The sequence below is a fragment of the Salminus brasiliensis genome, chromosome 1 (assembly GCF_030463535.1).
Source record: "Salminus brasiliensis chromosome 1, fSalBra1.hap2, whole genome shotgun sequence".
Lineage (NCBI taxonomy): Eukaryota > Metazoa > Chordata > Actinopteri > Characiformes > Bryconidae > Salminus > Salminus brasiliensis.
This window is the reverse complement of record NC_132878.1, coordinates 39658351-39675216: the sequence shown is the minus strand read 5'-3', so window position 1 is coordinate 39675216 and position 16866 is coordinate 39658351. Positions and strand designations below refer to the sequence as shown.

The window sequence follows — 16866 nt, the reverse complement described above, 5'->3', positions numbered from 1 at the left end:
CTTAAAAACAAAAAAAAGGTAGTATAACTTACCCCTCACCCCAAGTTTTCTGAACCCACCATCTGTCTTGGTTTTCCTTTTCTTTTGTTTAATTAGACTACTGCATATAGCACTAGTCCAAGCTGGAAGAACACATTAGCTCAAATGAATTCAACTACAGGAGTCTGGATTTAGAAAGACTAAAGAGATTAAAAAAGCAAAAAAACAACAACAAAAAACAGATAAAAAAGTATTCATCAGTGCGGGAAAACTAAATGTTGGGATTTGCTGCTTAAGCCAAAGCAAAAACAAAAGCACACCATTGCAATCCCCCCGACACACACCACACACACACACAAGTATATAAAATGCATGCACAGAGACAAGCTTCTTGATTTTTCATGCACAAAGCCTCTGATTCACTCACCCATACATACACCCCACACACACACTCAATCTCGGAATTAGCCATCAATACTATTATTAATCCTCTAGTTAAAGACTCTTTCTAAAAATAAAAGCACTCCATGACGGCTCTTTGTGTTTAATTGTGTCTGTGACCTGTGACTAAGGCCAGTTTTGTAGTCATCGCCACCAATGAAATTCACCCCACCAGACAAAGACATCCTGGTAACAGTATCCTAGCAACCAAAGCCTTTGTAATTCCATGACCCCCAATGCTCCACATCTGTAGATCAGGAGCTAAAGAGAGGACACACACACCAACCCACACACACACACACACACACACACACACAAACATAGCCATACAGGCGCATTACACAGCATTACACACAAATGCCCCCACACAAGTGTGCCCGCTATGTGATGATATTTTGTCATTAAGGATACAGACATATGGGCGGCACAGGTATGCTGGCTATCACAAGCTTGCATACTTTACATTTTCTTTACAATTTTCTTTACAATCCACTTTACATCCACTTTACAATTGGAGATTTGCTTGTATTTAACTGGGACTCGACTTGAGACTTGCCTGTACTAACTTGGGAGCTTGACTTAAAATGGGAACTCAAATTGGGACTTGCCTGCACTAAATTGGAGCTCGACTGGAGACTTGCCTGTACTAAATGACTTGTGACTGTAGTGTCAATTTGGGACAGACTGGATTGTCCAAAATAAGGTCTCAAATTGGGACTTGCCTGTCCAAAATAAGGTCTCAAATTGGGACTTGCCTGTCCAAAATAAGGTCTCAAATTGGGACTTGCCTGTCCAAAAAAAACCTCAAACTCAGACTAGCCTGTCCAAAAAAAAAACTCAAACTGGGACTAGCCTGTTCAAAAAGAGGACTCAAATTGGGATGTGCCCGTCCAAATTGAAGACTCAAATTGGGACTTGTCTGTCCAAAATGAGGACTCAAATTGGGACTAGCCTGTCCAAAATGAGGACTCAAATTAGGACTAGCCTGTCCAAAATGAGGACTCAAATTGGGACTAGCCTGTCCAATATGAGGACTCAAATTGGGACTTGCCTGTCCAAAATGAGGACTCAAATTGGGACTAACCTGTCCAAAATGAGGAATCAAATTGGGACTAGCCTGTTCAAAATGAGGACTCAAATTGGGACTAGCCTGTTCAAAAAGAGGACTCAAATTGGGATGTGCCCGTCCAAATTGAAGACTCAAATTGGGACTTGTCTGTCCAAAATGAGGACTCAAATTGGGACTAGCCTGTCCAAAATGAGGACTCAAATTAGGACTAGCCTGTCCAAAATGAGGACTCAAATTGGGACTAGCCTGTCCAATATGAGGACTCAAATTGGGACTTGCCTGTCCAAAATGAGGACTCAAATTGGGACTAACCTGTCCAAAATGAGGAATCAAATTGGGACTTGTCTGTCCAAAATGAGGAATCAAATTGGGACTAGCCTGTTCAAAATGAGGACTCAAATTGGGACTAGCCTGTCCAAAATGAGGACTCAAATTGGGACTAGCCTGTCCAAAAAGAGGACTTGCTTGTATTAAACTGGGACTTGACGAGACTTTCCTTTACTAACTTGGGACTCAACTTGAGTTTCAGGATTTACTTGTCACTTACTTGCCACAACTGCTGCGTAGTTGTCTATTTTAAAATCGAATCTTCAGAAAAGGAGGGACTTGAACGTGTTTTTTAATGGACATTTGGGGGATGTTTAAAAAAAAGGTCATAAAACCTTTCAAGCTGCCATCTGTAGGCACTTCTTGTTAACATGAGACAAAGACGAGTCTATGCTTACTGGGATAAGTGTGAAATATAAAGCCGATTTTACACCAGGCGCAGTGAGGGGCTCCATATGACGCGTGTTATTTCACACCGTACATGACTCATGTGCATTGTGTTGGAAAGCAAAGAGTGTTTTCTGTCCACATTTCCTATGTGATACATAGGAAGAGATATGAGAGATAAGGCATTGTGCCATGCACTCGAGTCCCAAGAGGCGACGAGCGAGGAAGGACCTGCATGAGCAAGGCAGAGACACCGACTTGGGACTGTCGTGCCAACTTCTCGGGGGCATAGCAGAGGCATTAAGTAAATGCATATGTGTGTTTCATCAGTAATGGTGCCAACTGGCTGTGGGTCACTGAGGTTAAGGTAACAGACACAGGGCAGTACTACTTTCTATGTTTTCTTTGTGTCCCTGGGGGGGGCACCATAGATTGTCGTTACTCTTTAAACACTGTCACAGGTGTTGCACTGCTGATACTGCTACATAGACAGGAGCTCAATGAGTTCTAAGAGGATACAACAATTTATGTGGCACAGGGAAGCTGAAACCTGAGGATGCAAAGTCTCAGGAGGATACACACAAATGCACCCATTCAAGCACACACACACACACACACACATGCATCATACAAAAAATATATGCAGTTTACAACACACACACATATACACACACACAAAGAAAAAAAAGCTGAGGATTTCATCCCTCCTCTCTTGGAGCCTAGCTCAATCAGTGTGCCGCTGCGTCTCTTCGGCTCTCTTTCTCTCTGTCCGACACTCTCTATTTCTCTTGCATGTCTGTCACTTTCTCTCTATCTCTCTGTCTCACTTCCCTTCCTTGCCTTTATTCCAGACATTGCGTTCTTTCCCAAAGGCCCTTGCTACAAACAGCGTTTGAAGCATTACTGCACAAATGCATCTCTGCAGTGCTCATCTAGGTGAAGGGACCATGAATGAGGAAAACTCATATTATTTGAACATTATTTGAATTATATTAATTATATAAAATACATTAGAGCACAGCTTATATACCAGCTGGTTGATAATGTTGGCCGATATTGAAGATCAGAGGTCTTATAGGGATTGATGAAAGTATCACCAGTGAGCAGAGCTGGGTGGTTCAGGTTCAGGGAGTAAAAAAACCTCCCCAGGATTTTGGTTCATGCGATTTATCTGCAGGACACCTAGTACAATCCAAAAGGTATAACAAGTATATTAGAACAAATGACGTTTCAGTTCAACAGTAAAGGTTTTTTATTTAATTTTGCCATTGCGACTGTACCAACCTCATGATTACAGAGAATACCAAGAGTAAACCAAGATTGGACCAATTGTACAGTGGAGTTTTCAGTTTTACTGAGATAAGCACATTTCAGGGCTGTATTTTTTATACACGATTCAGAAATGAAGGAGCTGTTGGCCTTTCATGCTAAAGCTGTCACATCCTGTTAACCGGGAATTTTGTGGAAAGCATGATTGCGTGCATCACAGGAAATTACTGCTTGAAAAAGTCTTCTGACATCAACTCAGGTGAATTTAATAGCACTGGAACACGCCTTCAGCAGAATAGACAAACTGTAAGAGAGTGAGAGGCTACAATCCCGGAGGAGCTGGAACCATTGACTGTATTTTATGTTTATAAAATATTTATAGATTTGGATGTAAAAGATTGGGTGCCCCTGGCCAAATAACATTTCTATTGATTTGTGAAGTCAAAAAAAAAGGCTATCATTAATTAAAAATATGCTCTTCAGCCAGCTGCTTAGCCACAGAAGAGCTAATTGTTGTTGAGTGTCAGCACAAGGTTTGGAAGAAGAAAAAAAACAAACCTAAAATAACCACTGTCAAAGTTCTCAAGGAAGTCCTGTCTATTTAGTCCTTAAAGTAAATCAGGTGATCTGCTGGTGGAATTCAGCAAGTCCATACAGTGACTGAGTTCACAGATGAGTTAATTAAGTGTTTTTCTAACTTTACTTAATAGCGTATTTTTCTTTTTTAGATAAAGTAAGGTTACATTCTTAAACATTAAATATTATTATTAACAAATACCAAACTGTTTTACAGTTTAGATTACTGAGGACACACATGGCCAATCATTTTACTGCACTTTAGGATTTCTGAAGCTAATTAGTTCACAGCCAGTTTTAAAAATATTAAAAATAATGTAATTAAGCTCTACTTTGGGTATATACCAATATATATATAAGTAAACATTAAATGTAAAGTGCAATTTGATTGTTCTGTCTAAATACACTTATTAAGCTGTCCTAAATATTGCTAATATTTATAATTAATCATCATCATCAAGTTTACCAACCACTTCATTAATCCATATTGGCTGAATTTGGATTCTTTTACTGGTTAAAGTGTTCTTTGGTCTGGCAGAAAACCTCAAGTCAAAGAATTCTTTTTTTAGTATTATATAAAACCATTTTGCTTACAATATACTAAAGCAGCTCTTCCAAAAAGAAATATAGCTGTTTCACCAGACGCTATGCTAATCAACAGAAGGGTGCCGAGATGTGTCCTGCAACAGTTGAATAAATATCATGCTGTTCGAGTCAGCTTTGTATTAATAACTGAGAACACATTTCATCAGGTGTGGAATCGCCATTACTACCACATAGTAAAAAACACAAACATCTAGGCAGCTGGCCCACAGACTTTTCTAACCAATTTAACCAACTAAATGTAAATATACTATATGTCCAAAGGTTTGTGGACACCCCTTTTAATAAATGCATTCAGCTACTTTAAGTGGCACCCATTGCTGACACAGATGTGCAAATGAACACACACAGCTTGTCTACTCCCTGTTAAGAAGTACTTCCAACAGAATAGGTAGTCTGAGAACAGTCATTTAGCCCTACAAACATGAAGGTTACCTAATTTTATGCGTAAGTGTGTTAAATAAGTTTTAGCCATTTCACCTACTTCATCAGCAGTCGATTTCTGTCCACAGATCTACTTTTGGTGGGACTCTCAACCTAGCCGAGACACTGACATGTATAAAAATCCCAGCAATACCGTGCCTGATACGCTTGTCCTTGCATGGAAGCCATAACCTTTCCACTGCTGTGTTGAAAATGGACAGCTACCCAAAACATTATGTGGTCAAACAGTGGTCCAGTGGTTAAAAGCGAATCAATGAGGAATAGAGTAGAAAGTGGCTGAGATATTTATGGGCTACTTGGCTACAGTTTGCAGTTGTTGACCTATATGGTCCTGGAGGAATAGTAGATGTTCTCTCTGCTTAAACATACCTACTGGCAAATTGCCAAACTTGGATTAAAGCCTTCAGGACAGGGACCAAATACACCAGCCTACATAGTGAATAAACCAGTATGGTGTCATGGATTACCTGTCCAGTCTCATACTGTGTCTCCTACCTAAATGTCTGTAATCTGTTCTGCTGATTTTAATGTCCTCTTTTTCATAATGTCTTTATCTGGTCCTGCATCTCTTTGTGTGTTTGTTTCTGTGTTTCATGGTAAATCCCAGAATTTCTATTTTTCTTGGCATAGTTGAATAATGAAAGACAAACACTTTTGTCTCCTCTTTCAAAAGCAAAAACCCAGATAAGCAAAACAAGTCAATTCCAAAACCCCCAAACTGTTACATAACAAGTCTCAGCTCATCACATGTACGCCCCCCCAACATTTACATACACCCAGTCCACTAGTGAAGGCCTTTAGATTTGTAAATGGAGCGGCTATTCGGGAGAATATATGAAAGTGATGCAAATAAGGCTGAAAGCTAATGCTAATTGTAAAGCTCTGCTCAGAGAAGATAAGCACCATGCAACTCAAGAAAGTAATGAAGCAAGCAGGCTTCCATGCTAGGCTAAAAGCCAACTCTAGCAGACCCTACTACACTCCCTTAACTTAGCCAACTGAGAGAATCCAGAGAGGACAGCTACACTACTCAGTAAGACTCAGGAATCAGTGTTAATTTCATTAAAGAAAACTTGGACAAATTCTGACAAAAACTAGATGAGAACTACGCAAAATGTAAGACTTGAGAATTTTGAACTTTTTGTCAATTAATTAAAACTAAATGATAATGTGAAAGACTAACAAACCGACTAATTATATTTAATCTGTTTATCTATCATTTATTTTCATGCCTGGATTTTCCCGTTTTGCTCCCTCCTCTAGCTCACAAACAACGTCCTAAGATCTCTAAAATGACTTTTTTTTTAAATTGTGGTTGAACAAAGAACAAATTACAATCATTATATACTGTCACAATTCCTGATCTTTCCATATCGCTAATCTAAATAGTTGGAATCGCTGCAGCAAGCGCAGAATATGGTAAGGGTCAATCTTTAAAGTGCAAAAAAGTTAGCTAATGTTGCCTCCAGATTTCTGGCAGGTTAAGGCAGGCTGTGCAGGCAACGTACGTTAACAATGTTTATTTTGACGTAGTTTGAAATGTTTCGTGTTTAGTTTTTTAGCATGTGTGCAATCCATCACCGTTTAGCTTAGCTGTTCAGTGAGACAGCAATTCCTGCAGCCCTCGCAGCATTTCAAAAACTGCTGAATTATTAATATAATGAAACTAAGGGCCAACACAGAAACAAAGGGGCAACAAGGGGCTGCATATGAACAGAGTTTATATTTGTACATTCTTACCAAACTGCATGTACACACTGCACTGTATCTGTTTCACCAGACAAATATCAGTGAAACTATCAGTTACATAAATGCGTAATAAAAAAGAGGCCTTATTCCTTCCACAACATCACATATTAGTGTTACTAAATGCAATATAATATTTAGGCAATCATTTAGGACACTTAGTGATAACTATGACCTGAACTAAGTATTAAAACCTTAAGAATGAAAGACTACAATTTGACTACATATTTTAGAACTTAAACAGACTAAAACTTGACCAACTATTGTTTTTTTGGTTTTCGTCGACTAAAACTGGACTAAACTAAGAAAAACTAAATTACTACAATGTGACTAGATTAAAAATGAGAACTATCAGAAATCATTCCTATTCTTGTTGTTCTTGTTATAGTGCTAATAACACAGCTATGCTACTGTGATCCATTACAGAGTCGTGAACCAGCTGGACAAAGCATATTTTTTCTCCTCTGGCCAACAATGCAAGAAACGATTGCAAGGTTCAGTCTGAAGGAAAATAATAGTGTTGAAAAGATGCTAATAAAACTGCATCTGGCCATTTTTCACCCCAAATTTTATGCTAACTATTTATATGAGAAATTGTAATAAATAATTTCACTCTACAGCTTCTTTCACTCTAAAGTCCCATTTCTTTGCTTGGTACTATACTGAACTGTGTTATATTAAAAGATGTCAGATTAGTATGGTGTAGGATTAAAAGACTAAACATGGTGATGCCTTAAAGGAGGGAGCATTCATTTGAGTGAGCAGGGAATACACACACAGAATGCTGCCACAACAGGTTGAACAATCAGAGGAATGAATGGACAAACAAATGAGCAGACTGACAGCAGACAGGCAGAGACACAGACAGATGAGCTAACTTGCAAGCTTCTGTTTACAAGCAATTGGATTAGCTATAGCTCGCTACGTTGTTCCAACTTCAACAGAGTGAAATGGTAGTGATATGGCATAACTAATGTATCATGATACTTTAATTAACCTGGACTAATTATGTTCACCTTGTTATAAGAACCGGCACCTTCTTCTTTAGGGCAGTCTCCCTACTCAGAGTGGCCAGTGTGGGATGTTTTATTTGATATTTATTTATTTGTGTATGTATATTACACAAATAAATGTAGAACATTTAGGAGATGTTCAGATATGAACTTATTTAAATGTAGTTTACCTTAAAATGTATTATTTTACTATAAATAAAACAACATGTGAATCTCTATAGCTAGTTCTAGCATAGATGGGGCTAATTGTCTAGAGGTAAGAATTTGTGTACATTTATTTGTTATCACAGAAATAGTACAGTAATGATATTTTTTTGCATTGCTTCAGCATTTAGAAGTTGAAAAAAAGTATAATCACCTGTAAGCATTCATGTTATGCCTATATTTTATCCAGCCAGTTCTTTTATAAATACAGTACAACATCAAAATGATTGTCTACATGAACTGATAATGGAATACAGAAGTTGCGGACGGAGATTAGGTTGAACAACGCTGGAGACTGTTCCTCAGGCATACAGAAGTCAGAAGAATCACTGCTTAACAAGCAAAGTTGTGCAATACAGCCTGGGCCAAACCTGAGCAGCCATTTGCCATCTATGACAGCAAGTCTCAGGGGATCGCAATTGGACTGTAGGTGTCACTCTCTTCTTTGCAGAGTAAAACAGCTTCAGACATGGCATCCGGCACACAGTCCAGTAGAAATCTGAGTGGCTGCCGTGATATTCCTGCAAGGATGCTAAAGCACTAGGCGGCTCTGCGTTACTGGGACCAGGATGGGCCCCAGACAAGAGCGTGTAAATGGTAATGTTGTGTAACGTAATAACAAGACGGTGAAAAATAAACCTGCTCCAGAAATTGATTTCGGATAACTGAATCACATCCTTTTTTCACAGCGGTGTGCAGACGTTACAACTTACCACGTAGGCGGGGTTAACTGTAACAGATTGAGGTCCTAGTTGCATCTGTTGCTAAAAAGCCTGGTAAACTGACACAAGTGTCATTAATTCAGTACCGAAAACGTCAACAAATTTTCATGTGACTTTATACAAAACTTATAATAAGCTCTGTGCCTCATTCAGAAAGCAGTCTTGACAGAAACACTCTGTATACGGTGGGCAGGGCTAAACTGCTGTTGGCTGAATACACAATGTGTATGAAAAATTGATATATATGCTAATGTCGACACTAATGCCCCGTCCAAGCCAAAACACAAACACAAAGCACACAGAAAGTCTACATTACAATAAATGTATTTAGTGAAAATAGCTTGTGTCTCGTCCACAAAGCAAACATTAGCACCATAAAAGTGAAATCTGTTTTATTTGCTTGATATTTCTAATATTAACTATGTTCTGACTAATCTGTGAAGAAAAAACATCCCAAATATGTTCTGAATGTACATGCAGGGGGATATGGAGCTCTCCGAAAACTATTATGATATTGAAATTTCGCCACATTTCCCACGCCCTGTAGGGGGTAAGAGAACGCAATCTGTCTATGGATTTAATAGAAGCCGGCGCCGATGAGGGACTCGACCTGATTAAGAAACAACAAGGACCCCCTATCCCTGAGGTCCAGAGAGGCCTCGATTTTCACTGGGTTTAAAGAGTCACTTTAACGGCAGAGATCAATGCTCCAGCCGGGCTTTAATCTCCTCCGGAGTGGATGGTCCAGATTGAATGACAGCTAGAGCGTAGTCCCCTGCTCTGTCCAGACATGGAGATGCTCTGACTGCTGCAGCCATCCATCACGCAGCTCACACAGTAGCTGAACACAGCTCTATCCCACATGATGACTGGAAGCAATGTGACAGCGGTGCGATAAGGCCCAAGTGCAGCGTGGGTAGTTCGCCCCCAGCTTTTGAACGGGCTTCTTAAAAAGCTATGCTGCTTTTAAAGCTCATTTTGAGGAAAGCTGGTGGCCTTGTGGTAATAGTACGACAGAACACATGTGGCACATCCGGCCATGCAGCGTCTTTGATCCCTGTACACACCCAAAGCTCTGCTCACCATCAGCTTCAGCTCTAGCCACTCACTCACTACAGCACGTGATTCGGATGCAGTGAAGGAGCCAAATGGCTTAAATCGTGGACTGGTTGCAGCTGTTAGTGGCAGTAAGCGGTTCACAGACGGCAAGGCACAATATTGCCTCAGTCGTGTGGTTATGTTTAATGGCGTGCCGTTGAAGAACCCTTGAAGAGCGTCTCTCTCTCTCTCTCTCTCTCTCTCTCTCTTTTAGCACATAAGCACCTCTCCCCGCACAGCGACAGCCAGATGACTCGGCTCCAGATGTGGGAGGTAGCCCTAAGTGACCACTACGAGACGTCTCGCCCGTGGGGCAACTCGCACTGTTTGCTAAACACGCTCATCTTTGCTCGCATGCGCTCAATAAAAACGACACTTCCAGTTGGCCCTCGGTTGACTGAACCCCCCAACATTTCGCCATCAATAATTCAAAGCAACGGAAAGCCCCGTCCGCGCCAGTTGTACCTATCTATCCGTGCAAACCGTCGAGACAAACAGCCTCAAATCTCCGTCCAGTTCCGCCAGCGCGTGCCGCAGGTGTCTGCCTCTCGGTAATGACATTAGCTAGCTGCTCACGAGAGAGAGAGAGAGAGAGAGAGAGAGAGAGAGAGAGAGAGAGAGAGAGAGAGAGAGAGAGAGGGATGCTTTTGGTGATCTGGTGAGTAAAACGCTCAGCTAGAGGCCGGTGTGAAGCCAAAAAACAACCTACAGTCAACCAGGGTCTCCTTGAGCAGCAGCTATGGGTGCTATGGGTGTGGAGGCTTGCACGCAAAACGGTGGAGCGAAAAAAAAAAAAACGACCACCACAGCGACAGCGAGACCAAACGGCCGCGTGAGACGCCGCATGTTAGCCAGATTTTCACCGGTCATGAGAACTTGCAAAGCGGACCCAGGTCGCGGATGCCGCTGCTGGATGCGAAAAGCCTTGCGAACGACGGAGAGCCGTCGTTACCGCGCAGTCCCGCGCAGTCCCGCGCCCGCTAGTCCAGTCATCCCCAACCTGTCCGCCTGAACGGCGTCCTAAAACAACTGCGCTCGAAACCCACCCAAACCCGCACAGATACAGCAGTGGAAGCGGAACTGGGACGATGGTATTACCTCTCCGCCATGGTCTCTCTTCTCTCTCTGCCTCGTTAAAATCCAGTGAAAGTAATCCTCAGCGCGCCAGTCATGGTGGTAGGGGCTCGGGCACCGCAGTACGGATCTGGAGCACGCGCTGTCTCTCCGCGTCGCCGTCACCACCGACAACCCTGACGTCATTTTGCGCTCGGCTGCAAGCACGCAGAGAAGGGCCGTTGCCATGGCAGCGGCGCAACGCCATCGAGGTTCACCTCTTGGTATTTATTTATTTATTTATTTATTTAATTATTTTTCCCGTCAGATTTCAACAGATCGACTCTCTTTCGACTCAACACTCAGTATATAAATTCATCTGTATGGATGCAGCGCTACATTTGACTTACTTGATTTAAATGTGCTCCATTAGAGCAGCAGTTGGGGTGTGTGTGTGTGTGTGTGGGGGGGGGGGGTATTTGGTATTGCAGCGGGTAGCAAGAAGTAGGTTAAGTGATTACGAACAGCAGCAGCAACGATTTCAGCCTACAGTGTATAATGGTGTGAGTGAGAGAGTGACACCAGTAGCTGTAGGTTATGGAGGCTGTGGGTTACAGCACAGTGGAGCACCGTTCAGTCAGCCTGAGGTCAGCAGGGAGAGTCACTGTGTCCGGCCCACACTGCAGGATAATCGGGCCTACTGTGAGGCCGGCAAACGCAAACACATCCCCTGATATCAGGGTGATCATAAATGACGATCTTCCCAGGTTATCCTGTAGCGTGTAGTGTCTACAGTGTCCTCCGATTTTCTCCCAGAGCAGCAGGGACCGCCCGGATGAACCATGTTTAATATTTACGACTCCGTGTCCTGCAGTGTGGGGGGTGGGCGTCGATCCTCTGCTGTGAAGCAGCAGCGACGTTGATGTCACGCCTAAAAGACCGTCAGCCAATGAGAGCCGAGCTGAACTTTTCAGGTACCGTTAGCAGGGCGCATACTTACTGCAACCGGAGCATCAGTGCACAACAGGATTATTCTTATTTAGTCCTTATATAATCATTAGCTGTCCTTAAACCCACCACCGCCACACCCTTTACCATACTTGTGCAGACAGGGTGATACGCCACAAATACTACTGGGCTTCATTGAGGAGAAGTTTGAAAATAAGTAGATAGTACTTTATTATTGTACTACTTGCATTTATTAAGACGTGTTTTTTTATTATGGCAAATTAATAAATCTCATTGCCCAAATTAATGATTATTAGTTAAATATACATGCACAGACATACGAGGTGTCCGCGTCCGTTTCTTCCTCGTGTCTTTTCTGTGCGATGTGCCCGTTCGCGAGAAACTCCCGCGAGGATTTGAGGTTTGGGGACTTTGATGGCCAACGACGATCAAGCACAGAAACAGTCTGTGAAAATGGGCTCTCTCACTTTTTTTTTTTTTTAACATCGGTTAGAATTGGTAAAATCCTGTAGTGTGGGCCAGGCAGTGCTGCAGCTCACATGGTGGTCTTTAAATCAGTAGTGTGCGAGAATTGGTAGTTTTGCTCCTGGGCCCCCCCTACAGTTGGTGGGCTGCAATTCACGCTCTCTCGATTGCCCGTAATACAACCCGCGCTATGAGCACCCCCCTATGGATAGGTATAAAATGCCTGACAGTAAATCGTCTCTGTTATTCCAGTGTTGAGTGCAGGGGATGAGAGATATTATTCAAAGTGGCCAGCAGTTTGATGTCGACTTTAGTGAGACTGTGGTCTCTGCCACTAGCTTGCTCAAAAGATCCCGGATCTCTGTAAAGCTGCTTTGTGACAAAATTTGTTGTAAAAATCGCCATATAAAATTGTATTAAAATTTAAATTTAATTGAATTGAACGTAGTGGTCTGTTTGCGTTAAATCTCAGCTCGTATTTGTAGCCCTACCTTTTGGAGGAAGCACGCCTTGACGTAACCCCACCTTTGGGGTCATGTCAGCTCGCTGTGCGTAGACAAACAGCTCCCTCTAGTGTTAACCAGTCGAACATACATTGAGCAATATATGTGACAGGTCCTGTTTCAGCTGACCGTCAAGACCGGGCTAAATTTCCATTTTAAAGGGTGTAAAATCCTAAGCTTATCTGATCAAACGTCTCTGTCTAATGCAGATGCCTGAGCCTCGATCTTTTCGATCTTGTCGGGAGAGTGGAACTACTTGTGTAGCGCCTTTAAAACCCTCCCGGTCACAGAAACAGTGAGGACGCCCTGTTTGAAAACACTCAGTAAACTCTGGCTGCTGTGTTCGCTCCTCCACCGAGGCTATGCCCTTTTTCTGCTCTAACAGGCAGCAGTAAGTCCCGATCTGTGCTTCAGTCATGACTGGGCTCGGTCTGCTCTGCTGTGGGAGAAGCAGCGCTAGATGCCTTTGGACGGCTGTGCGCGTGCCCGCGGTGTTCTGTCGAGGACATGTCTCTTACACGCAAGGACAGAGTCCGGAGGCGCGGATCCGCGAGTATTTCTACTACATAGACCACCAGGGACAGGTATACAGCCCACACGACCGAGTACACCCTTCATCATGCACAACGTGCTCTGCTCCAGGTGCTGTTAGTAATAATGGTTTTATTTATAGGGTGACTTGTCCTAACGGGGGACACTGCCTAATGCGGGACACATTGGCTCTAATTTAGCGTAGGTCTTCCTCAAATAAATAAATAAATAAATGTTAATAAAACTGAGGGTTAAAATCACAAAGTATTAAGTAAGTATACATGACCAAATAGATCCTTCCACATACACAACATGCTATTTTCCAGATGCTGTTAGTAATAATGGCTTTATTTATGGGACGACTTGCCCTAATGGGGGACACTGTCTATTGTGGGACATCTAAGCTCTAATTTGATGCAGATCTTCCTCTAATAAATGATAGTTAATAAAACTAAGGGTTAAAATCACTAAGTATTGACAGAGTATACATGACCAAGTAGATCCTTCCACATACACAACACCACCTCACCCCTTCCCTGACTGCTGATCCTCCCCCTATAGGGCCAGTCTTCTCCCCTATAGGTGGTCCTGTAAAGGAGTCTTTACAGCAGCTGTACTGGATACATTCAACACATCTCTCATACTTATATCCTCAATAACAAGAATAAAAGGTGCTGTTAGTAATAATGGCTGACTTGGTGACTTGCCCTTATGGGGGACACCTAGCCTCTAATTTAGCGAAGGTCTTTCTCAAATAAATGAATGAAAGTTAATAGAACTAAGGGTTAAAATCACATGAAGCATTGTGAATAAAACAGACTAGCAAACAGTGGCTTAAACTGAGATAATTATTTCTGTTTAACCAAGGGTAAAACAATTGAAACATACATTAGAGAATTACAGTAGAAAAAACAGCAGCCAATGAATTATAAACAAGACTAATAGACTTAATTGCAAGGCCTTAACCCAGTTAAGGGACATTGTAGTGCCTTCATTCATTTTAGAATGCCTGGCAAAATGCATTTCACACTTTAGGCTGCGTTCACATTATCAGTCTGAAGTGACTGACTTAACATTGTTTGCCTTAGTGTTACACAGATCAGATTTTTTCAGGGCTGTGTGAACATGACCAATCGGATCCTTTCAAATCAGATTCGTCTCACTTTGGCTTCATTGCTACTGTAGTATTCTGTCTGAGCTTTTTATCTGATGGTATTTTTTATAATGTAAATCACAATGCAGCATTTGAACTGTGCATAATATAACAGACAATTATGTTTCTTAATCAGCTCTTCCTGGATGATACCAAAGTGAAGAACTTTGTCACTTGTTTCAAAGGTATGAGCCCCCCTTTTTCCCCACACACATAAAACACTACCCAACTATAGTGACGTCCGTGACTGAATGTGGAGCCTTTAGTTTGAAATAAATTAGTTTGTCTTGTTATTTTGCTCCAATCCGAACCAGGTTTCCTAATGGTGACTATGAGCCAATAATAAGTGAATCTGATCTCTGTGTTATATAAATGATACAGCCCCACGGTTTAGATCAGATGAGCTGCTGATTAATCTGTTCAGTATCAATTTTGTATAATGAGACATTATGGACTGACTGATTTCTCTTCTTAAAATGACTGTTTCATAGTGTGTTTAATAATTTGTAATGCAGTCTGACTCTCCTCCCTGACCAATCAGCTCCCAGCTCCTTTACAACACTGCAGTCTAATCACTTCCTGTGTGTGTAGTGGTACACACTCTGGACTGATATCTTCTGCTGCTGTTGTTGTTGTTGGTCTACTTATGTGTGTAATAACTGGTTTAAAGTGGGTGAATGTGCTGTGTGATTGGAGTTTCTATAGCATATGTATGTCTGTGTGTTAGCATTAGCGTTAGCCCACACTCGATTCTCGACTCTTCGGTGCTGGTTTAAAATCAGATAAAAGTGTGCGGTTCTCCCGCTGGTAAAACAGAGCGTTTCAGTGCTAGTTTTATAAAGGTTCAGATATTATGGTCTGTTTTCATGTTCTACTGTAAAATAACTCCACATTGAAGACCCTGAACTCTTTTATTTACCACTCTAGATGGCGCTCTGAACGCCATAGTTTAAAACAAAGACCTGGAACAGGATTGGGATTAACATAGCTGATACCCGATCCATCAAAATATGCCTGGATCGGGACATTCCTAGTTTGAATGAATAAAGAACCTAAACTGGAAATTCACCGTTAAGAAAGGCTGCACACCTCACTTTTTTGCCTCGATTGTGATCTAACATTAATTTTAGTAATTAATTTAAAGACAGACACCACATACAGGTGACACCTAAAAATAATTTTGCAAAATTTTCCTCTCTCTTTTATTCCATCAGATCAGCAGTTTCTTGCTTTCTTCTTTAAACAACTAAAAATCAATCGCAGTGGTCGCTACCAGCAGCACTTCCCCTACCTGTCTCTGTGTGGACGCGAGAGGAACTTCCTGCGATGTGATGATCAGCCTGTTGTCTACACTCACCTGTTGTCCGAAGCTGGGCGTGAGGAGCGCTTTTCATACTGCGGAGGTGGAGTTAAACTGTCTGTTCTGTTCCGACCAGAATCCTTGTTCATGCACCCAGTCAGTGGTAGAGTGTACCACCCTGCTCCGGAGCACGTAGGGGGTGTTGGACTGGTACGCTCTGCACTGGCCATTGAGCTTAGCCCTCACTTTCAGTACTCTTCAGGCCAGGACAACACTGCCCAGCCTACTCATTTTCTGTGGGCCGGGCAACAACACACACTGACCAATGAGCTGTCTAGACATTTCCTCCAGGACTAATAATAATTAATAATAGACATTTGTGAATGGCAAAACTGCAGTAGTATGCTGGAGATGTGCGACTGTGTATATGCAAATTTGACCATTAAAAGATGGGTTTTGTGTTTCTGTACTAAATATTGTTTAATATAGTACCCATCAATCAAGGTCTCATTCATTTTAAAAACTGAGACTGTATATAATCATTCATTAAACTGACAAGCATGTGTCTTCTATTAAGATGAGATTGCTCAGTATACAAACAAAGCTATAAGAAGCTGATTAATAACATGGTCAGACTTTGTCATTGAAGCACTATTCTGTTTTTTTTTCTTCTTCTTCTACTAGTGGGCATTTCCACACCCCAGCTCATGAGTGTAGGTTGGGGCAAAATAAAACACAAAAACACTGTTTCAGCTATGCTTGATTATATTCCTAAGCTATATTCAGTGGTCATGGATATGTACTGTCTTTAAAAAAAAATAGACCAATGTAGTACTTCAGAATGCATAATTTCACCACACAAGTGCAGATATATTCTATTTTAGGCATAAATAAATAAACAGTGAATTATGTCAAATGTGCAACAAAAAACTGGCTTATAATAAAAGAACAATGGCAACAAAATCCACTCGAAGAAAAGGACAGAAGACATTCAGGTACAGTTAGGTTTACCCT

The 16866-nt window shown here is 41.6% G+C and overlaps 2 protein-coding genes across 2 annotated transcripts in view; one reads left to right on the top strand and one right to left on the bottom strand.

The window, feature by feature from the left end:
* The window catches only part of arhgap39 (Rho GTPase activating protein 39), a 52787-nt gene extending 41652 nt beyond the window's left edge, over positions 1-11135 (bottom strand). The window contains exon 1 of the mRNA XM_072679286.1: positions 10977-11135. Within this exon, the coding sequence (XP_072535387.1) occupies positions 10977-10987 (11 nt within the window). The 5' untranslated portion in view covers positions 10988-11135. The remainder of the gene's footprint in view (positions 1-10976) is intronic.
* A 2020-nt stretch (positions 11136-13155) lies between these two features.
* On the top strand, positions 13156-16599 carry c1h8orf82 (chromosome 1 C8orf82 homolog). Its single transcript, XM_072695945.1, has 3 exons — positions 13156-13452; positions 14689-14737; positions 15767-16599. The coding sequence occupies exons 1-3, from the start codon at positions 13285-13287 to the stop codon at positions 16207-16209; spliced, it is 660 nt and encodes a 219-aa protein (XP_072552046.1). The 5' UTR covers positions 13156-13284; the 3' UTR covers positions 16210-16599.
* The last annotated feature ends 267 nt before the right edge of the window (positions 16600-16866 follow it).